Source organism: Paralichthys olivaceus, chromosome 14 (assembly GCF_024713975.1).
Source record: "Paralichthys olivaceus isolate ysfri-2021 chromosome 14, ASM2471397v2, whole genome shotgun sequence".
NCBI lineage: Eukaryota > Metazoa > Chordata > Actinopteri > Pleuronectiformes > Paralichthyidae > Paralichthys > Paralichthys olivaceus.
In genome coordinates, this window is record NC_091106.1 from 7,505,499 (window position 1) to 7,530,239 (window position 24,741).

Consider the following 24,741-nt stretch of genomic DNA (forward strand, 5'->3'; position numbering starts at 1 on the left):
TGGGTCCAAATCTGTTTTGGACTCTGCAGAAGTTCAGGCTCACAACATCTCACCATCATTCAGTACTCAATTTAATCTTATGATTAAAACTAGGATTTGGTTTTGGGCAGCACATTTTAGTTTTAGAGTAAGAATTTGGAATTTGGGGAAAATGTAAGATTCAGGTAAACATAAGGGCACAAAGTGCTGAGTGTGAGTGTGTGTCCTCTCATGCTTATCTGTAACTCTGTGACACGAAGCCCTTTCCCCTGACAAATGATACTATTTAGCAGCAAGTGATGCCAGTATTACTGTTATGAATGATACAGTGCATATTAACATTGCCCCTCCCCTTCTCCTCTACTTTGCACCACTGCGCTCATGACAAGAGCGATGGGCCCCAGGAATCATCTCTCTACCTCAGGGTGTTCTCTCCAATTGTCCCTCGAACTTCTTACTCTCGCAGTAAACTCAAACACTGCATCCTTGAAGATACCTCTGTATTCAGACAGTAAGGTCAAACCAGAGTGAAACAAAAGCAGAGAGATCGTAGAGTGAGTGGCAAAGCTGAATGAGAGTACATTTTAAACTACTATCATCCCCTTGTGGTTGTATGTCTCCACCATCAGTGGATAAAATATGATCACAACTTTCCCTTCTGTTCCAGAGTTATCATGTCAGGGTTTAGGCATGTTTACACAAGTTAAATGTGAGACTTCAGGCCACAATTAATGAAATTTAAGACCTTTGTCAAGTAGGACAAATGTCAGAATCCCAGAATTACTGACACTTACCCATACTTGAAGATAAAGTTTAATAGACCCCTGGTAAACCTTGTATGTTGAATAGTCACCAGAAAGAAGTTTTTGCAGATCATCATGATGTCACAGTGAAGTTTACCTCTGACCTTTTGGATATAAAAAAATAGCCACTACTGAAATGCGCTCATGAGACTGCAGGGACAAACCGGTGGCTAGAGATGAAATTTGTTAGAAGAAGTTAATAAAAGCACTTAATTTCCAAAAACACTGAAGATAAATGTAGTTCACAATTGCAAGGCTGAAAAACATAATGTTATGCCATAAAACATAACATGATAAGCCTGGAGAGGCAGACGCCTGAAAGTGAGGAGGAGAAGAAGAAAAGTAAAAAGACTAGCTAACCCTCCACACAGCAGCAGCCACATGCTTTTTTTCAGCACAACCTTTTAGGAAAGGCATGGGGGCCAATGGGGGCGCTAAATCAGTCGCTGGAAGACATTAATCCCTGCTGGATCAATAGGAGTCGCGCGTGTTAGACGAGGACTAGGCTCAGCCCTGCCCTGGGGCCTCGGGCTTGAGAAAGAACAGGGGCTATAGGCCAAAGCCCTGTTTATTATGTTGGTGACATCTCCAGACCTCTCGTTCATCCGAGCACTGATTCAGGGGGACAGGCATTGTCAGGTCTGCAATTTCAGGCATGTTGTGAATTATAGCTTTGGATTTTATGGTACACAGAGGCTTAATGGGTATATGGGCAGTGTTCAGTACGCTGTCAAGCAAAGCATTATTCGAAAAAAAACAAAAAACCGAAGCCACCTCAAGACAAAGACTGGCTGAGAGAATCTTGATCTTTACCTGCTCTTGATAAATACTTGATGAATTGTCTTGAGAAGGGCTCAGGCTCGACTCGATGAGTCAGTGCGGTGCCACTCATGTTACCACACTGTCTATCCACTGACAAAGAGAGCCTTCAAACACATCAGCAACGCCAAGCTGAAGCCATGCTGCCTCACATCAATCACTCCCATCAAAAATTCACACAGGCAATACTGTCCTCTGCTAACTGGAAGCATGAGCTCACTCAATACACTGTATTTTGTTCCCTACTTTAAAGTGGATTGTCAAGTGAAGAGAAATGTAAAAGTACACACTCTGTGATGAGAAGCAGTAATGGAAAGCCTTCACATCTGTCACAGATGAGTTGTGATTATGAGACTGACTCTGACTGACTATACGTTTCAGCATCTGATCCATTAGGTTTGGGATAACAGGCACACTGCTAAAGAGTGAGCACGCAAATCCTCGTCCTGCTAATTGACCGTGTGCAATAACAGGCTGGTTCCATTTGTGTTGTCGTGTGAAGTGTTATGGCATCTGTTTGAATCCCTGCACGTAAAGCTTGATGCAGTCAAACAGGTTGACAATGGTGCATCATCCATGCAATTTAAGTTTGTTACAGTGAGAAACAGGATAATAGCCGTTAAAGTTGTTCATCACAGTGAAAACATCAAATTCATTTATTATTTTAATATATTTTTTATATATTTATTATCTATTAAGATACAAGTTGGAAGTGAGCTATACTCGCCCGTTAATGGATGAAGAGACAAACTATATGATGGATATTTGTATTGATCAAGCAGGATACAGCTCTGAGACAAAATCCTCTGCAGTCAGACCAATATAGGACCCCAACTGCTTCAGCTGTTCAGACGTGGCTCATATGAAGCACTTTGAAGGTAATTTATGAGAGAGATTCCATCAGGGATTTAAGTCACTCTTTCAGGCTCATCCTTTTAAGAGATCTCTTGGGGGCACATGCATTAACTTCCTCACCCTCACTTCCAGTCAAACACACAATAAATTAAACTTTATTCTCTTCCTTTAGAAATAAGATGGAAATGAGTTGAAATCATCTCATCGCTGCCTTCGCTGCCCACGGAGCTGTGTGCTGCGTTAATGTCAAGACAATCAGGTTGCTTCTGGGAAGCCAGTTGGACGTGGAAATAAACCCAACAGATCTACCTGGAATAACAATAGACCAGTGGCAGGTAACTGAGTGCTTGGACCCCTATTTCCATACAAAGAGAGGTGTATGTGTTCTGGGGGCATCTTTAATAGCAGAGAAGAGGATGCATGCAGATAGTTTATTTCTCTGTAGGATGAAGGCAGTGGAGGAGAGTGACAGTAAAGCTTTTTTCCTCAGGGAGGTCAGTTAGACGGCCAGCAATAAAAGAAAAGACGGAAAGAGAGGTTATGTTTATGGTCTGATTATGTTTTCAAGCCTTAGTGTTATGAATAAACAAATGCCATTTCTTAAAACTAGCAAAACTGTTGCAGATTAGAACGATTGACCGACAAAATGACATACAAATTACAGCGCTGATCTTCAACTGACATTATATAGTTATGTTATAATAAGCCAGTTCATTACATAGACATTTTTAGATTTTACTGGCTCCTTTGAAATCAGTCATTTAGCCTTTTCTATCCAATTTTACTCTCATTTACCCTTTCTTTATTTTTACTTGACTTTTCTCCTTTGTGTGTGTGTGTGTGTGTGTGTGACATCATGACATCAATAACTGTGATGGGGAAGAGAGCCAAAGACAAATAGTGCCTCGAGTCTGGCTTTAAGTGACTCCTGTGTTTCAACAACACACACCACGAGAGTCCTTGGGAGGCTGTGTATTAATCCAACAGATTTATGACTAAATCTGTCACGGATGGAAGGAGAACCCCCCTCTGTCTTTCCTTTAGCCATTCCTGAGAGAAATGCGCACCTCCTCGACCACACGTCCTGTGTGTGTTTGTGGACACTGCTTTTGAATAAACTGAGACACACTGATAAAAGATGTAATAACACTGAAACATGTTCAAAGATATAGACACAAACTTGGAAATCATGTACACATTTCCTGAAGGTCATCTGGTATAAATGCCAAGTTAAAACTGAGATTTGCAAATAAATCTTATGTTCAGTGAGCTTCTCTTGATGAGAGCGACAGGGAGTATAGAATAATTTACTGTATGCACTGTATGGCTGTCTTCAACAGAGGCTATGGCTCATGGTACGACTTAAAAAGCCCAAATGGGAGGAGTAAAATGTTGACAACAAATGGTTTATGTACCTTTAGCTTAAAATCAAAAGCCTCACTGTGGAAAACAAAAAACACAACAAAGGGAGGGGTGCAGTCTGTTTTATTTTGTTCTCATAAGCTTGCAGAAAGGCAGCAAGATTTTTACAAGAAGTTGTAAAATGATGTGTCATCAGAAATTATACTTTGAACCCTTTGTAAAAGTGTATATTTTAAAAGGTAAAGCAAAACATGTTACATAGAACTCGAACATATAGATTACATGACGGTTGTGAAGTGCACATTACATATCAGCACATTTGGTGATCGGAGTACATGTGAAGTTGACGCTGCCGTCCAGATATGATTCATCCATTTGCCCTTAATCCAATGAGAGCGATTCACCTCAGTCTAAAGTGAACTGAGGCAGACGAGGCGTATGATTGGATGTCCGGCTCAAGATTGGCTTTCTAATACACCCAAATGGCGAAATGATGAAAACACTGAGTGACAAGGCTGTGACTAACCAATCACATTGCAGAAGTCAGATGGACAGTGAAGGACATTAGTGGACAGTCATCCCACACATTGGTGTGGAGGGGCAGACCTGTCACTGCATATTCACACGCAGCTCTGTTCACCCCCTGATCACACAGGAAAGTTCTTCGCTCTTGTTTTTTTCCATTCCGTCCCATCACAATCTTGCTGTCCTCCCGCTCGCTCTCTTCTTCGTTTTTGTCATGCTCTCGTCACGCTCTGTCCCGCTTGCGGAGGTCAGACAGAGGAACATAGGCAGTGCTGATAGGACTGGACAGGTGGCTGTGTGCTACTGAGGCTTCTGTAGTGATGGCTGAGCCAGTCTGGCCTGTTGTCACAAACGCAAACACCCGCCCCAATCACACGCATTCCACCCTAAACTGTGCCACTTCTGCCAAGGCGCCAAAATGTCCATCAGCAACTGTCACTTTGCAACGCCTGGCCAATTCTTCCCATTCATTCCAAATTCATTCCTTGCTCTTTTCCTCCAGTTTTACAGCTCACCTCAATTTTAATTCAGTTATTTGCTTCCCTCTTTCACCCACCCAGCATTGCCTCTCTCTGACTCTGGCCCTCTGCTGACCTCACCAGGGCTGAAACTGAAACCTGAGAGTGAGCTAAATCATGGTCGGGTAATGGAACATACCACCGTCTATGAGAAGCCACACTCACACACTGAAACAAAAGCCTCTCCCTTTTGGCCTTTTTCCTTTTCTCCCCGGTTTACATGTTTATCATTTGGCCTGTGTGAGTGAAATATCAGGCAGATGTTTTTCCTGTCAGCCCTGTGGATGTGGATAGGATTGCTGCAGAATGGCAGGTGCTGGGGTCAAGAATGAGGCTGTGGCAACTCAGAGTTCTCCTACAGCCCTGGCTGTCATTGGCATGTAGAGTGAAAACAGGGGCTCCTTTTCTTGACAAATATAGTTATAGCAAAAATGCAGAATAAGTATGGAGAATCAGCAGCCATATCCTTGATGATCATGAAGAGGACAAAAGAATGAATGTTTCGCAAAGGCATAGGAGCAATTTAATGGCAACAGTACTGTCAAATTAATTTTGATTGTATTGTTTGCCAGGCTTGTGTCAAACATGTACTGATACAGCTTATAAGCAAGCATACATTTACTTTTTCACTTCATCTCTTTTAGAGATCTTATGTTACCTCAGATGTAGCGGAGCCAACCTCGTGTCTGCTATTGGGGTTGTTGGGGTCATTTCTTTCAAGATAAGTGCTTTTAAAATTGAAGCCATCATTACTGAATAATTGTACTGTTTTTAAAATGTAATTCTAAGTTTCATGTCATATAATTTATCTGCTCTACTGATAACCTGACAGATGAGACAATGATTCAGTTTCATTAGTTGGGGACTACAGGGTGTTCTTTTTATTGTAATATACCCATAAACTGTGTGCTTGCTGGTGTGTACACTGAAAAAATAAGAAATTAACTTAAGGAATTTGAATACAAGATAACAAAAGATATAGAAAAGTAGAAACTGCAAGCAAAATCTTTAGTCTCCCAAAGCTACTCAACTTAGCAGCTAGCAGTGCTGACTGATGAAGTCAAGATGTTGACTTACTTGAAGCAAAGGTTTTCATTCTAATGCTTCTGACATTTAAACTGGTCCCATGCTGAGCTAATAGCATTATTGACAGCTCCACTCTGTATGAGTGTTATTAAACCAGCAGACCTTATGAGAGCCTTATTAATGACACATGTACTCATTGAATGCTGTTATAATGTTATTAGTTCCAGTTGTGATAAGACAAGGCCATATCTGAAGAAGGTCTGCTCTCTATATGACTGTTAAAATATATAATACAATATGCCTACTCACATACTCCATACACCATTACTGACAGAAATCCACAATTAATTTACTTTCCATTATGTTACAAACTGTTTAGTCTAAGCAATATTGTAAATACCCTTTTTTAGCTGATGTTCTCCATGTACGTGGCATCAATTGCACTTCTGTCCGTCCTGGGAGAGGGATCCCTCATGTGAGCCTCTCCCTGAGGTTTCTACGTTCTCTTTCCCCTGGCAATAGTCTTTTTTGGTAGTTTTCCCTTACTCTTGTTGAGGGTTAAGGGCAGAGAATGTGACACCTTGTTAAGCCCTATGAGACAAATTGTAATTTTAAATCATCTCACTTTGAGTTTTGTGTTATTTGGGTTAACTTTATTCAGAAAGCTGTCTCGTAGTTTGATTTGAAAGAAACCTGCTTTATAGATGTGTGGCTGTTGCTGAGATAAATATGTTCTTTCTAATACCATTAAAAACTGCACACATATGAGAAAGCATCCACTTCCAGTCAGTAGCAATAGCATTACGCACATGTAGCACATAGCATGACATGTACTACCTTGTCTTTACACTAGTTGTATAAAAATACGCCCACCTGTCACAGCAATGTTAAAATCTGGACTTTCTACATTATTCTTAAAAAAAGAAATTATAGGTTATGTTAATTATGTTGGAAGTTAAAATGTTTTATCTTGTGTCTTCAGAAGTGCTTTGCTCCTGTGATGCTTGTGCTCATGTTTGTTTTCTTAACACTGCATTTTAGGTGAGTGAAATGAAGATACAAAAAACAGCAGCAGCTTTGATTTATTTGAATTGACAGGATGAATCCTGTTGCTGCACCAGCCAATTCACAAATAGCAGATGCTGGCGCTTAACAGCAGAGGAACAAAACATATAACACCAAATGGTTGGTACAAATAGTGACCAGGAAATGTTACTCAAATGTCATTTAGAGTTAGCATTAAAGCTCATCTGCTAAGTTGGTCAAGCTATGGAGGCAAAGCTTGGCAGCAACATTTTACTTCCCACTGTATGTCTTTTAACTAAAACAATAACCAAAGAACTAGTTTGATGATGTCGTCAGGCACCTAGGGCTCATGGAATTTATTTTCCTTAAAACCATTGCTGATGAAAATCTACCTGATGAGATTCAGCTGCATATCCTGTTCATGAATGAGTGAATGTATTCATGTTAAGCAGCAAACGGCGATGAATTATCATGATCCATTGGATGAGACCATACAAACAGTGGAAAGTGGCTGACTGGAATTTTTGTCCTTCCACATACGCAATTAAAAGGCAACTAAGCTTAAACGTCCCATTACCTTTAGTAAAATTGTGGATTTCTTTCGGTTTAAAAATTGTTGATAACGTATTGAATAATGTAAGTACACATGTAAACAAAATATATAGCCCCGGTCTAGTTGTTATTACACATTTTACAGAAGTGCAAATATTGTATCTGTGAGGTAATGGCGACATTCTAATAATAAAGCAAACAAAAAAAATTATACATCCGAGCTAATGCGTGCTAACTATATGCTGACGAGATGATGAGAAAACACTTTTTGTTGTTAGATGTAAAACAAAATCAAGAGACCAAGTCATATTAAGTTGTTATAAATTCAGCATCACTACACAGAAGGTAAAAGACAATGTTTTCTTGAGGTGAAAAACCTCTTTGGGCAGCTCGCTGCCTCTGTCTCACTCAGCCTCTGGACCCTGGTCCATAGCTGCCTCGTCACACATACTCTGCGGCTACCTCTGGGCACCTACATTACTTCTCTGTTCTTTTTACAGATTATTTTTTGTGGCATAAAGCTTTGGTGATCAGATCCACAATGTTGTTTTACAAGTCCATGAGGTGTAAGAGTTTCAGAATTGCACTGTGCTCCGCAGGCCACACTGGCATGTTGGATCCTGGTCAGGTGCAACTTACTCCATACAGCCCAATGACTGTCCAGGCCAGGCCATGGCCAGCTGGGCTTTATCTACATGGGCAGAGTCACTTGTGCATCTCTATCTTCCTCATCTTGGCCTCACTCTCATATCCATCTGCTGTGAAGCCCTTTTCAGCACCACGTTCCCCTCTGCCAATATTTATTCCCTTCTCAATTCAACTTTCACATCCCTATATATCATTTCTTCCTCCCTCTTTTTTTCTCCCTCGTCCCTCTATTCCACCCCCCCTCACCTTCTTTTGCATTCTCACTAGTAGTTTCTTTCTTTCTGTTATCAGAACTGAACCCATGCTTCCCATGAGACAGGCAGGTAGTGGCAGGGACAGAGAGAGGAAAGGAGACAGAGAGAAAGATGGATAAAAAGATGGGACAGACATAGATACATGAAGAAGATGGTAACGGTCCAAAAAGCTATGCTGAAAATGTGCTAAAGCTGACCAGCAGATGACTGCAATGCAGACATGCCAGAGTCTAAAGTGCGTGTGTGTGTGACTGAATGAGAGTGGGTAAATGTGTGTGTGTCAAAAGTGTCCAGATTGTTTGCTACACCACTGCCTTAATCTGATGTCCGGCTGCCATCATTAAAGCTTTTTTTTTTATCCCGTAACACACCACACTTGTTTTATGGATTATAAATGAACTCATTATCTGTAGCGCTCATTAGCTTCAGGTCCTAATTAGCCAAAATTAATATTGTTTCCTGACAAAGACATTGGCACTGGCAAATTGGCAATTGACCTCGTTGGTCAATCTGGAGAGAGGGACAGAGTGATGGAGGGAAGCATAAAAAACAAGGGAGGTGAGTAGGGGAGCTGGGCAGTGACAGCTGCTGTGGTTGATCAGTTTTGGACTCAACACACACACACACACACACACACACACACACACACACACACACACACACACACACACACACACACACACACACACACACACACACACACACACACACACACACACACACACACACAACTCTTACACTGTCCTGAGCAAACTGTCTCCCTTTACCAAAAAGCTGCTACCTAAACAGACATGTACTCCAATTACCTTCTTCTAAGAACCGTGACAGATTTGATTTGGAGGTGCAATACAAGCAACTCTGTATTTTGTATGTATAGTTTGTGGAAACTCGGTGGAAAATCAACAGCAAGAAAAACCACACTATCTCGTATGCACAATGAGGAGGAGTTGTTTGCAAAAGACTCCTCACTGCAGACAAACGACTGCACAGAGAAACAAATAGGGGAGAAAAAGAGACAAAGAACAGGAACGTGTGCTGTGCAGAAAAAGAGAGTGAAAGTGAGAGACAGATTGGAAAGACGACAGACTAGCCTGCCTTATTCCTTAAAAAAAATGATCTGTGCTTTTAAGGAGCCCTGTTAAATGTCAAACACCTTCTTGGCTGTGAGATAAGAGAGAGGAGTTCAATTATACCTCACTCTCTGCAGCTCACCATCCCAACAGGGTGCAAAACCACACAAACACGCAGTCTCATATGCTTTTCCAGCCTCTCACTGTGTCTACAGCTAAGACCTAACATGCATGGATTTAGAAGACTGACACATATAAGACAGAGAAACCAAATTGACAACATGCTAAATAAGCTATGAGGCTATATTTCCATCACCTCGCAGTGAATGGCGACATACTGAGAGCGTAATGAGAGCGTAACCAAGGTGAGGAGGTGAATAAGTGAGTCAACACCACAAAACAAAAGCTAGCAGATCTGCGCCACAGACTGGTCTGTAAATGGGGGACATAGAGTGCAGTCACCCCACTTGTCAATTAATCCTATCTGGCACCAGCATGCTGGCCTTTATGAGAACAAATGTCAGCTTTCAAGACAAGGACGAGATAACCTTTCTTCATAGAATGCACACCAGCCTCAAGTGACCTAAGTTGATATTACACTGCAGGCATCTAATTTAACACACTTTCTGTTACTGCCACAAGTTACATCCAAGCAAATGCTACTGGAAAGGAAACGAACAAATTCAGCTAATATGGACAATGGACAAATCAGGGAATGGGTTGCAAGTTAAGCAGCAATATACCTGATAACAATACAGCAATAATGACAAGCTAATTTTTTAATGTGCTAAAAATATTTTCAGAGGAATCGAGACCTGTGTTACAAACTGCAATGATTTGCTACGAGACAGGACACTAACCGCCAGACGCATGTCCGTCTTCAAAGGGGCACAGATAAAAACATATGCAAGCAACATACCCAAACAGACTCACACACACAAACACAGATACCCCCCCTCCTCAATCCTGCAGCTTCCCTGCAACGGAGCAGAGAGAGGTGGTCGCTGATGTGAAACATCAATTTCCAGGTTAGCTGCTCTGCGTGGCTCAGGCAGGTATCAGCCGTGACCCACCTGGGCCAGATAAACAGGTGCAAGAAGCTGATCTGCCACCCAGCAATGCACCTTTCAATGCCGGAGAATGGGGTAATGCATGCTCACAAGCATACGTAAACAAATAGTAAAAACTGAAACAATGCATTAATATTAGGGATAAATTTAAAAAACAGCTGAAGAAAAATGGTCATGTTACATTTTCAGTAAATTAATATTGTTTTTTTAAACATTTCTCCAAATGAGGTTGGAAATACACAAAAACACATTCTGCAAAACACAAACATAAACAACATGTAGCACTTTTCCGGTGGATGATTTACCCTCTAAATAGTTTGATCATCTGCTGGTACTCTTAGGATTAAAATAGGATTAAACCTGAGGCTTCTCAAAAAGGAGTCGCTCCTGATAATATTGGCAGAGGGCAAAAAAAAAAAAAAGGGAAAAAAAAGGAAAGTGTTCTCTTTGATGGTTCTGCAGGTCTGATTTATGTCCTTTACACACACTATCACACCAGAGAGTCTATAGTACCGGAAACACAGGGCGGTGTGACCAGCCTGGATGCTAAAAATCACATAGGCAGACGTAGACACATTTAATGAGTGCAGGCATCATTTGGAGCCAAAAAGAGTGTTAACCTGTATATCAGTTAGTCAGGTAATCTAAATGCCGCCTCTATCGCAGTGATGCCTGTCAGCAGAGTGCTGTGTGCCTTGGCAGCGCTGCTCAACCTGGTGTCACACCACATTCCCACAGACAATTTCAATTAACTTTTACAACCCAGAGAAATATCGCACACACAGCCGAGGGCTCTTCAACATGTTTCCCCCATCTTTGCTACTGTCTCTTTGTATTCTCATTCTATGTCTGGTCAAAACACAGGAAAACTTGAATAGAATGGGCCACGCCACAGAAGTAGTAGGAAAGAGGATTGCTACAGTGTGAAGCATCTAAGACAGATTCTCTGAAAACAAGTTACATAAGATGTTAGACTGTGCTGCTGAAAACTGGAGACCACGATGAACACTGATATATCACTTCCCCGCAGGGTGATGTTTTAAAGGTGGATCTATAAGCACCCAACAACGACTGCTATAAACTATATCAGCAAGTCAAATGTGAAGGTGCAAGGTCACAGTTGGGTTTCCCCGACTTTTAATTCACACTGCAAGTGCCTAGTCAAGGGGGAGTAAACTTGTCTATTCGTCCAGCTCATGCCACATCAGATCACTGCCTCAGCCGTCACCTTCCAGCGTCTCAACTTACTGAAAAGACAGAAACTGGCCAAACTGTTTTCAATAAGACAAACACCAAAAGTGTTGATCAAATGACAAAGATAGTTTTCAGTACATGGAAGACAAGTAGTTATTGAAATCTCCACATAAAGATATTTGTATAAACCAAAATGAAAAGCCAAACCGATTAACAAATTGTTATAAATATGGTTTACAACTTTAGATCTTACAATGTAGAAGGGAGCTTGAAGAGCACAAGCGTACAGCAAGGCTAACACCCCATCTAACCATGTTAAAGAAAGAAAGACAACAATGCCTGTTTATCTGGATTAGGTACAAAGTTGAATGGGTTATATCTTGGGTCATGCTGGACCTCTCCACAAAATTTCATGGTAATTGGTTTAAAAGTTTTTGTTTAACTGACAAAAAAAAATACAAATATTCTCAACATGCAGTGAATCCCCTTCTTTGAGCAGAATTTGTCTAAAAGCATGAGAGAGACATGCCCTACATCAGTGTGTTCATCCTAGTTATGTTTTCACTCTCATCTAAAATTGTACGAATTGCTGTTTTCTTTATCATGGAATCAATGCTCTATAATTAAATAGTTTATATTTACATCAGGAGCAGATCCTACGGAGGCCGCCATGTTTTTTACAGTACCCCAGACTGGACAAACACCTTTGAGTTTTTATGACAACTGAAGGTTCTCTTTTATATTTGGAAGGGGAGGGTGACGTGAGGGGTGTTTAGCTGCAACATGCACCTTCACCAACATGTATCACTAAATCCTGGACACTGAACCTTTAAGTACATGTTTTTTGCAGTGCACGTAGAAAAGCGAGACTGACAGTCAAGAGAGTGTGGAGGGTGATGGAATTAAAGATATGTATAAGCAGTAGTGTTTGATATGTATAGTCTAGGACAAGACTGTATATAAATTGTTGTATTGATGTGGAAGCGAGGAAACATTATCAGGTATGTCACTTAGCAAAAACAAATCGAAAACACACCCTGAGAGCTCAAACCTATATCATGTTGCCGACTATCCATGCAGTGTGCTTGAAGGCATACAGTGTCACCACACCTCATGTTAGCGTAGCTGATTAGAAATGCAAGACAGGTAAAAATGAGAGAACACACAGTGACAGGGGGCAAAATACAGACACTACCAACCTCACAATATGTATTGTAATTTATTTGCAACATGTGATCATCTTGCAGAGGTAGATTGGCTTTGAAAATATAAACTGTGTAAACTATATTCGAAATCAGTTCTCATTGACAGTTTTCCAACCAACATTTTGCACCATATTCAAACTAACCATCACACAGAATATGAAGAAAATGAAACTTTTTTTTTTTTTTGACTGGAGTCAGCTGTCCTTGACAGCTGACTCCAGTGTGTGTGTGAAAAACACACACTCTGCAATATTTGGTGGAGTCATTCTGCAGATAGGACGGCATGCCATAAATGGTGTCATGTGCAATGCAATTCAACGGGTCGATAGAGACATTTTCAAACAGCCTTTGAATATTGCAGACCCATAATAACACTGGTCGGACATAAATATTTAACCTAAACAGCTCTGCCTACAATTAATGCAAGTGAATACAAGAGTGTTATAAACACATTTTGAAGGATGCAAAATATTGTCAAACAAAGTCCCTGAAAAATATAGAAATAATTTATTACAAATATTGTATGTTTGCAATGTGTAGTGTTTCTGGAAACCCAAAAGCAAGGTTGCAGTGAGAGGCCAGAGTGTTGTGATTGTTTGCATGGGCCATAATAACACTAACACATCACGTGCTGGGTAAGTGCAGACAATATAATGCAGTACAGCGTCATGATGGATTGTGTGTTTGCAGACACCACTGAACCGTGGACCCCATTATTTCCTGGGGGGAGGAAGGGGGGAGCAAGGCACCACGGGGGAGAGATAAGGGATGATTGACTAAACCAAAACAGAGGTCCCTCATGGATGGAAGACTGCTGGCATTATTGGGAGCCACTGTGGGAGTCAATGCAACAGCTCAATGACAGCAGAGAGCTGTCAGAGGAAGTAAGAAGATCAAATGTATCCCCTTCCTAAAATGAGGTAGAGGAGGACTCTTCACATGGAGAGAAAAACTGCGTCATTGTGAATATCTCCCGGACATGTTTGGACTCATCTCCTGCTGAGATCAGGTGGTTCAAACCTCAACACAGAGGGACACTTCATTTCGGCAGCTAGTAGATAAGATTTATACAACTAAGATAGACCAGCACAGACAAACAAACGGTCACTGTCACATACGCCAACTCAAACTCACAGTGACAGATGCAACAGCCGTTGTGGGAGACGCAGAGAGGGACAAACACATTCAATTCCAATTTGGCTAAATGAGGGCTGAAAGTAGGAGCATCAACAGGCCTGTGTGCAAACAAATGTAGAGCACGTATGCTGCAAGAAGACAGCCCTGAATATCAGTCAACATTCAAAACACCACATCAACTATTGGAGGGACTGCCCCCTCCTCCTCCTGACAATACCCCGATTACCACTTCATTTTATCTGTGCTCATCCGTATTTATTTCTCTTTTTATGTTTCCGTTTCTGCCATCTGATCTGTAGCAGTAAAGAACAGATAGTATTCTTGGATGTCTTTTGTAGAGCAATCTGCCAGTGAGGTAATTTGAGACATTTTATATTTCAAAAAGAAGGTTACCACTCATTCTGAATATTTTAGACTTATTTGCTCCTAATGAATAAAACTTAATATCAAGGGGAAAGTTTTAGCCCTTGGGCAAAAAGCAATGAAGGAATATAGCAATTCTCCACATGTTTTATTTTTGTTTTTCTTATGTTAATCTCATGTCAAAATTGATGGATGAGGTCCTGTCATTGCTTTTGGATATTTTTTGGTTTGGTTGCAGAGCAATTCTTGGCATGTGTTGTTTAACATTCTTTCTTGTCTTTCTAAACAAATGTCATATTTACTTACACCGTTCATATAAATCACTATTTGTCATTTATCCAAAAGCAGGAACAAACTTGACAAGTTCGACATATTCGCACCCAGAAACCCAGTATAAGTCTGACTGTTCACTGAGCACCACCACTTACCATCACTTGGTGGCATGTGAACATGCACTCATCACAGATGGCTGCCCCCAAAGAATCCAAATGTCAATACTGGTATATTACAATGATAAACGTCATCAAGATTTACAGATCCAGATACACATTTACCTCTACGTATTTTTGATATTTAATATTTTATTGTTTTTCCATTATGGAGTACTACATTGATGACAATGTGTCAGAGGGAAATAAGAAATTAGTGCAATGGGGGAAATGTATTGATGTCAACAAAGAGAGTTTTTTTCTAAATCTGAAATGTCTTTTATTGCTCATTGATGTAGCAGCTCATGCCCAACAGATCAACAGGGACATGTTTGGCTCTACTCAGCAATCCTGTGTAAATCAGCCGATTTGCAGCAAGATAGTTGGATATGTAAGGAGGCTCTCCCATCAGGTAAAGGACTGATCAATCACTTGATCAGCAGCAGAAAAACAAAGCCGAGAGGTCCTAGATAGAGGTCCTTTATCTTCAGCCAAGCTGGGAATCAAATATGAATTCTCAAAAGCCTCAAACCAATATTTGCAGCCTTTGACATACAATTTTGAAACAATCTTCAATCTATAATAGATATATTTTTAGTTTGGGCAGCAGAAATAATCAAATTGTATCACATTTAATTCGAAATAGCTCACCATAGCACTCATTTACATATCTAGCAGTTATGGAGGAACATTTAGAGTTCACTTTCTTTTTACTCTGTTTTTAGTCTCCATCTACAGGGAAATCTCTGAGGGATATCTTTGTCTCTTTATCAGCTAAATACTCTGTTCATTAGTTAGGTGGGTGTAGATGTAAAGGAATTTTAATTTTGGAGCATTCTCCATACTATATGGTGGGTTTTTATGGCTTTTAAGATAAAAAAAGCTTATTACAAGACCTAAAATCAACAGTGGGAGCAGTGGGGAGTGACCACAAATGTACATTTACAGACTTACAGCTTCACAATGAGCCAAAAGTAAATATAAAGCTCTATAAAGCAGCTTAGAGCTGCATATTTGGGTGATGATTGACTGTAAGTTCATCACTACAACCTCATTTACATTTTTATAATGTATTTTGTATACATTCTTACTATAAAATATCTGTAATGATGGATTTAACAAATGAATGCACGTTGCACAATTGAAAACATTTATGCTTCATCCACAGTGGATTCGTATGGTTCCTCAAAGGGATTACTGACAAATGTATTGATTAAACTGACTAACATCACTGAACTCAAAAATATTTATGCTTCTTCACAGGCAACTTTGCTTTCAAATATTGGATGAAGCTTCAATATTGGAATGCATCTGTCCAGTCAAAATAAATGAGTACTCATATCAGCAAACCATAAATCTACAACAGCTAGCAATAGTAATGGATGCTGCTTTGTTTATGAGGGCGGACAAGCTAACATTGTCAATATACTGAATCAGGAAGCTGTGAAAGAGAGACAATGTCCACAGGAGGCCATAGTTGATGTAGATTGCGCTAGTTAGCCGACAGTGGGGAATTGGCTGGGAAGAGAGTACGCCGACATTATAAACACGTTTAGAGGAAGGCTTTAATAAGTCGTTCCTTGGGGCTACTTTCTGCTCCTTAATTGTTATTGAATTAGGAATGTTACTGAGCTAATTAAAAGTGCAAGGTATTTATTGTGGCAGGAGAAGAATGTGAGGGAGCAAAGGGAAACATGGAAACAGAAAAGGAGAGGGAATAAGTTCTAACTGTGTCCCTGGTATACTTGGCTAAAATTCTGATGCACAGGACTAAAAAAATTCCAGCTGGCCAAAGAGCCCTGCCTCTGGAGCCTTATTTCCCTACAATTTTAAAATATAAAAATAAAATATACTGTAAGACTAGGACAAGTAATAAGGTTGTTTAGGGCTCACATAAGAGGTGGTGTTCTGCCTGGTTATACTGGAACTGCTAGTTATGCCTCTTTGCACATCTGATTTGTTCAATGTTATGGAGGAAATTGGAGAAAATTAGTGCCATTTTGTTTCCACTATGCCTTTCTGTTGAAAATGTGCATATGGACATTAATGACTCACAAGGACTGAAATGACTTTTATTCATGTAATGAATAATGAATACAGCCAGAAACCCTCTGCTCTAGAATGCTTCTTAGTTTATCTGTTAAAAAAAAAGAACTTAAATGTACACAATAGCTTATCGCTCACAAATGAAAGAGTTGTAATAATGTTAGCACAATTTAAACTTTTTAATTTCATCAGACAGTGAGGCCTTACGCTCAATTGGCATAAAATAAAACATGGGCGGGAACCATCCGAGCAGTGTGTGGAAGTTTCTTATTTTAAACAAATGTTGTGTTCTTTCCACAAGTTAATTACTCAGTAGAGAGCTTAATCTGCCGAATCAGGGCAAAGTGGATTAGGAAATGAGAGCATTTAATCAAAGTGTTCTCTCAGTCTAATTACACATCCCATTTCCTGACAACACATACTGTTATCTGCCACTGCATTTAAACATCAGCTCCTCTGTTTAGCTACCCCCCCTAAGAGTGAATGATCCCACTGCCTGGATGTGACAAAAATCCATGAAATGTAAACACATCAGTGCCGAAACACATGCACTCAGTGAAATATTATTCTTAACATTGAAATAAATCATTGTATCACTGCAGCATTCAACAGAACACTAATGTAGCCTAACCACACGTCCCAGGCATTATCCAGGCAGTTGGAACTAAAGATTCCTCCTAGCTTTATTGTATCAAAAAGAGGTTGTTGTTTTCCGGGAAGACAGTAAAAAAGTACTGGACTCAGAGGTAAAAGACAGCACATAAGTCAGAGGTGTGTTCATACTGAGTGAGGGCCTTCTCCCATTGTGTTACATGTGCCTTTAAAAGCACACATCTGTGCAGCATCACTCAAACACTTTGTGTTGGTTCCTGAACCAAACCCCTTGCTGGTGAGAGGGGGAGACGGGTGGGCGCAGTCTCAGATCAAATATCCATGCTGTGTTTGGATGTGTTCCCTCGTCTCTCTGATAAATAATCATGTGCTCCTGCCTGCCATACAAGCTGAGGCGATACTGGCTCCAAGGTGATGAGCTGAAGCCCTTGATCTGCTGCCTAGCAAGGCAAAAAGTGCCTTAAGTATGTGCACAGATCCACGGACCAGTTTTAACTGATATACAACATCAATGGCTCTGTATGTGTCAGTCAATCTGTTATTAGACAAAAGAGCACAGACTGGTTGTCACCTCACGCACCCTGCAGACATGAACCCTATGATGTTACATCATGAACAGGACTTAGCCTAACAACTGCAATGGTAAGTGATTGCAACCAGTCAAGGTGGCTGTGGAAACCTGATCACTGTGCTCAATTCATGTAGTTTGGCTTTCAGTCAGTCTGACAGGTGCTCATTTATGCTCTTCAGATTTGTGGTAAAATAATGGCCTAACAAAGTATAGGATGGTGTGAATCTTTGAATATGATTAAACCACATCCATTGTGCCCTGAAAGCTCAATTTAACAATCCTTTATTCTTTGGACAATTATTGCACTGAACCTTGAGATGAGAAAATATGTATTTTTAATCGGTTCTTTCAGAAATCAAGAGAAAGAATGATTTTAGTGAAAATGTTTTTGGGCTCAGTGTTAGTGTGCTGGTTAATAAGAGGTCTGGGAAAATGCGTGGGTGCAAAGGACGTTATACCATTTTTTGCTATCTAATATAGTGGAAACTATAATACAGTATCATACAAATACACACAAACACTTGACTCTATGTGTGTGTGTTTGTCTGAGAGAGACAGAGAGTGTGTGTGTTTATGAATTAGGGGGCCACCTATACGAGGACATCTGCTGAGCTAATAAACAATAATCTTGACAAATTATCACTGTCCAATCACTCAGGCCGACCTCATGATCACAACACTGAAGAAGCCATCACTGCCCGGGCCAGGGACGTGACTGACAGCTCTCTGGACCGTTGGAAGGTGTTGCTGGACTGAAGCCCAGAGGACACAATGATTCATGGACAGAGGGCAACCTGGACAGAGTGGTTAGGGAAATTAGCAGAGCCACCCACCAACACACCCATGCCCTTCATTGGTCAGAACACCAGCTGACTGAAGAGATGGCCCTCTGCCAGAAACTGCTTAATGCTGCTGGACAAAGATGCCAAACCCAGCAACTATGAAGGCAATGTTGTTTGGCATGGTGATGATGATGATTTACAGTGGGCTCAATGGGATACTGCAACCTTTCCTGGGTGCAGTACAAACCATTCCACTCAGATTATAATGGTACAGATGATGCTGAAGGCAATGGTTGAGCGGGATAGTGATGCAATGGATGCTTGTTGGTGTTTTTAATGTGGATAAAATAAAAATGATAGGTTGCCTGTTCCTGTGGCATGTAACCAACTGACAATTGTCAGGGTGTGGACATGGATAAGCAAGCACTGCACGACTTAGACTTGGAGTGTTGACAGACTGGCAGAGTGTAAAGGTCACATGATAGAAAAAACAATCTTCTAGAAAATCAATCCAATATTACGGGATTTTAATTCCTAGTCACTGACACCCTAGAGATGATGAAAAGCTAGACATCTCCAAATTGCCCTGTCAATCACTGTGACCAACAAAAATGACAAAAAATAAGTAAGAGGAGGGAATAGTAGATCCAGGAGGAATCTGACTCAACCGTGTTTGGTGTTCATATCATAATCCCCAACCACCCCTAACAGCACTGGGACACAACATATAAACAAGCTTATAATAAAGTTGAGATATCAAATCTGGCTAAACTCTTTCATCCAAACATCAACAGCAGGGCAATATATCCAGGGCATTCAGGGTTTCTTCTGAGACAGCTCAGCTATACTGTGCATTATAAAGACCTACTATAACTACTAACTGACAAGGAGTATCACTTGCATCCATACACAGACCCTGATAAAGGATATCTATTGCCATCACTGTCAGAGTCTATTATGACATCTCTCTTTTACTTGTTTTTTTTATTTTCAGTTTGAATTCAAGGGATACAGCCAAGAAAACATGTCCGTGCAGTGAAAGGGCCAGTCACACAAACAGCTTGATAATATATGTTAAATACAACATGCTGACAATCCACAGAGACTCACCAATGGGCATGTCTTCATAGATGAGAAGGTAGGTTGAGAAGAAGTAGTTCAGGAAACGTGGTGGCTGGTTGGAGCCTGTGATGAAGAGAAAAAGGATGAACATTCACATTAGAGATTGAAATTATTTATCGCACTTCCTAAATGGTCTTTTGTGCAAATAGGAAATTATGCATTTCAGACTCTCAGCAGTTTACAAAGTTGTGGAACTGTATGGAATTAAAATAATCGCAAAATACCATAAATATAACTGAAAAACCTGGCATCACATTTGTGCATCTCATGCTAGTGCATACATTCTTATTCTACTATTTAATTAATACATTTTACACACTGCTTTGGGGGAAAAAAACACATTGCCCCTACCTCCACAAGGGGGCTGTAGCAAATTCATTGAGTGTATTAAACCATAGGAATGGTGGATCAGGCAACATTATTAGAAGCTTTCAAAATGTAGAAATGCCAAGTGAAGGAAATTGATAAAGAGAAGCTGATGTGATCATGTTAACTTTAAGTCAGTCTTCAGTCTTTATTACATGTTTCTGAAGCTATCCACCATGTGTTAAGCAGGATTGTTTTTGCAGAGAAGACTTTTACTCGTTCGCCAGTTTGTAGACTGATATCTTTTAATGTTCTGCTCTTCTGTTATTGTTTCTTCTGATCCTACTCTACCAACTGTGTCTCTGTCAAACATACTTCTGCAGCACATCAGTTACAGAGAGACAAAAACACTTTGCTTCAACATCAAAACAGTGTAAAGAGAAGACATCAATTACACACTGAGTATTGTACTGTTGTCAGTTTTATGGATTATTATTTTCAGACTTTAACTTGAACAAAATGTTTACATGGTCTGTCTGAAGTCATTTATGTGTCAAGAGAGCATGAAAAAATTCTAAAACCATGTTAAATTTTTAGTCTGTGAATAAATACTTTTGTTTTTTGCTTATCATTTTAAATGACACTCAATTTTCATTTTGATCTGCACCAAATTTTCCCAAACTCAAAATAGCTGCCCCTTAAATTCGTCTGATCGTCAATTGATCCATGAACAATTTTTTTCAAAAATCACTGATCAAAAAACCCACTGACACCTGCAAATGTCTGGCTTTGTCTGCAATGGGAATGGATTCAATCAGCATTCACTCCTGGTTCAAATTACTCTTTAGAAGACACAGGCTTTCATCGGCTCTTGCTCTGATGATCAGTGATGGAAACATGACAACTGGATGAATGCTTATATGGCAAGAACGTGAAGTGAGACAGCACCTCGGTTGTCTGTGCATTTATGACGTAGAACATGACGCAGTATTGGAAAAAAAACAGGATACTGGCAAATGGGAAAGTGAATTGTGTTTTATTTTAAACTGGGTTTAATAGTGAAAACTGCACATACCTGCTAATTTATTTATAAAGAGGTACATCTTGAAAATAGTGGGTCCGATCCAAATCAGCACCAACATTTAACTATTAGTCCCATACCGCATCATTCCAACAATATTAGTAGTAATCCATTTAGTAGTTTGTGTGTAATCTTGTCAACTAACTAACAAACAAACAGGGGTGAAAACAAACTCCTTGGCGGAGGTAATAGCACTACTTATTACATGAGTTTGTTTTAAGAATGCATGTTCAGGGTTAGGGTAAGTGGCCTGTTAAAGAGTTAATGCTCGTCTGTGTTTGGTGAGTCCTGTGGTGTCAGAAGCGAGTGTGATACAAGCTGTTTTGTTGGAAGATCAGGGAACAAAGCTGACGGTCTTTGATCAGCTGAGCTGGGCAGCAGACCACAGAGACACAGGAGTGAGAGGGGGGGAGGCCAGCCTGTTTGAAGTGAGAGTGCTTGATGAAGTGAATCGGTGCTTTGAAAGAGAAAGCTTTTCATTCAGTCATGTGTCTGTCTGTGCGGAAGAAGATGCTCATCTCTGGCTTGCCAGCGCTGCTCTTGTTGGGTGACAAGGACACGGAGTCCGCTTCATGTATTAGGGGTGGTGGAGAGGAGCATGGGAAGAGGCTCTCATCTCCACCTGTGGCTTAATTACTGCATCAGGCTTATATAGAGGAATGCAGATAGATAACAGCTACAAAATAACCACAGCCATGATCATCAATCTAATTTACTGGATCGCCGAGGTAATGCTCAAGAGGAGCACAGGGTCAGTGTGCTAATGGGTTACTTAGAGAAAGAAAGGGAGGGGGCAAACAGAAGGTTTGAGATAAGAGTGGGAGGCGAGAGGGAGGACAACTCAAGAGATAGGAAAGCCTTGATAAAGTTATTGTGCCTGATGGAAAGAGGTTGTGGCATTCACTTAATAACTCTCCCCGCTGCTATAGAGTTGAGTGTGTGTGTGTTTGTGTGTGTGTGTGTGATTGGAGGTGTCTCCTGCCCGTCACCATGAGACAGTTACCGTAGCTTTTACAACATCGAAGCTCTTGCTCTCTCTAGAGCACTCTGAGACATACACAGCAAGGAGGCAAATATTTTTGAGAGGGTTTTAGGCTGAACAATAATGTTAAGACATAATGCAAAACAGTAGGCAATAGAGAGATGCAAACAGGAGAGCAAGAGTAAAGGAATAGAGAGGCAAGAGCAAAAAGAAAATAGACCAAATACAGAGGCTGAAAGAAAAGGCTATAAGAAAATACATGATGTGTAGGTAAGACAGTGAGACAGAAAATCTTTTCAGTGTGTAAATAATGAAGAACTGAAGTGGGAGAGGTACTGTGAAATTCTGCTATCAAATCTTACTATAGCCAGGAAGCTATTCATATTTTATCAAGTCGCTGATAAGTACACTACAAAAACCTTTTTTGTATTTCTCATCCTGAATTTGACTAACAGGTTGTTTTATGGTCAATTGCTGATGCCACAGTGAGGATCTGACAATAACCCTTTTTAATTATTCTGCTTCAGATTCACACCGTTGCACATAGTCACTGCCAGATAAAAAGCAACACTGGCATACATTTTGATTTCATGGTTTTGTTTACTATTATTTAAGGTATTGATGCACATCAAAGTGAGGGCTGGTAATCTCAGTAAAGCTAACAAGAGTAAAAAAGCGAGCTACACAAAAAAATGCAACTGGTAATTCCAGCACCTCCATCAAAGTAAGAGCCACAAAACACATGAACTAGCGCTGGTAACTGCTAAAGGCCGCTGCACACTACAGGATTTTCAACTCATCACCCCAATCATGGGAGACCACAGACATGACAGATTTAATTTTTAATCTTATAATTGTCAGAACGCACACACAATGATCTGGCCAGAACGTAAGACCACTTGCCATAGCAAGACACGATTTCACATGGTGATTCTCCTTCTTCAGGGTATTTAGGTGCACTCCTGAAGTGGATTGTGGAAACTTGCGTGATTGAACGTGATTTCAGAAGGAAAACGAAAATGGAGGAGGATCGAAGTCCTGTTTCCATTTTGCAGTGAAAAACAACACAAAAAAAAACTATAGATGAAATCATGGCTGAGACGGTGGAATTGGCTTATATATTTTGCAGCCCAGGCTGGGGGTGAGTTGGAAATGTATTGTTATTTTTAGTCATATCTGTTCAAGTAAGCAACTTCCAGGTTGATGACGCTTCCCGGTCAGCTCACTTTCATTGGCTATTACAGGTTGCTATTGGAGCCTATTTGAGCTAGGGAAGGCTCCAACTCAATCGTTAGCATCAAGATTATTTCGTAAACCCCTCACCCTTTAGGATTATTTGGGCAGATAATCAGCACAGACTGACCTCTAGTTGGGAACACCCGTGTGATTGTCAGAAGGGGCAAATCAGGTCCTAAATCGGCCTCTTATGTGCAGCAGCCTTTAGTGGATTTTTCTGTGACTTGCTCATTAACTTCTGGCAATCACTCTGATTCAGTGGTATGTGTCTCCAGCTGAAGACTCATGTCATTTGCAGTGAGAGCACAGGCAGAGATGTCAGTAAGTAACAGACAAGTACACCAGCCAATCATTTCATTTGGTCCAAATTTGGCCTTTTTTCTTTTTTATTCAGAAGACTTAATTGATCGCTATCTGGAAGTGAAGAGAATATAAATGACCAAGGCTTCCTGTAATCTACACTCAGTTTAAATGTATGCTCAGAATCTGGGCTTTACAGTTGTATAAATCAAGAGTGTAAATTACTTTCTTTCACAATCACCACTTACAAATAAAAAACATACTTTTCTCTCTTTATAGTTGGGAGGACTCACCTTCACAGACAGAGTGGAGAATGAGCAATGGAAGAAGGAATTTGACAAATGTCATCCTGCGGCCTAAATCCACACTCCACGACATCACCTGCACCTGAGGAAACAACAAATACAGAGTACAGTCACAATTATTCGATTTGTTGTTTATCCACATCGCTTTCAGTCTAGCCACAAAACATCCAAAGAGATTTCAGCTCCTTCGGGTAATTATAATGTAAGTAAGCAGGAGATGTGATCGGTATAATTAGATGACAGGAAAAAGATCACTAAACACCATGTTTCAAGCAGGTGTTTTCTGGGTGTGTTTGCTTGAGGGTGGTGTGTTGGGGTGAATGTTAATTCACATCAACATCTCATTTACAGTGCTCATAGTTCAATAACATAATCAAGATGCTGCACTGTTAATTGTCTGGTGAAAAAGAACTATGCAAGAAGGAAAAGTGTAAATGGCCGTTTCATGATGTAATGGTGCAGCTTCACTGGGCCAATTATGAGGTCAGAATTATTATAGGGAACAATCACACTTGGAGCACAATGAAGATTTATATTGCATATTAATTCACAGGTATTTACTGC

General features: G+C 40.3%; 1 protein-coding gene across 2 annotated transcripts in view; it reads right to left on the bottom strand.

Annotated features, from left to right (window-relative positions):
* cdh23 (cadherin-related 23) overlaps positions 1 to 24,741 on the bottom strand; it is a 153,789-nt gene that overhangs the window by 115,652 nt on the left and 13,396 nt on the right. For both annotated transcript variants that reach the window (XM_069539107.1, XM_069539106.1), the window contains 2 exons: positions 24,166 to 24,259; positions 19,956 to 20,030 (listed from right to left, as the gene is read on the bottom strand). In XM_069539107.1, coding sequence (XP_069395208.1) covers positions 19,956 to 20,030; positions 24,166 to 24,250 — 160 coding nt within the window. In that variant the 5' untranslated portion in view covers positions 24,251 to 24,259. The remainder of the gene's footprint in view (positions 1 to 19,955; positions 20,031 to 24,165; positions 24,260 to 24,741) is intronic.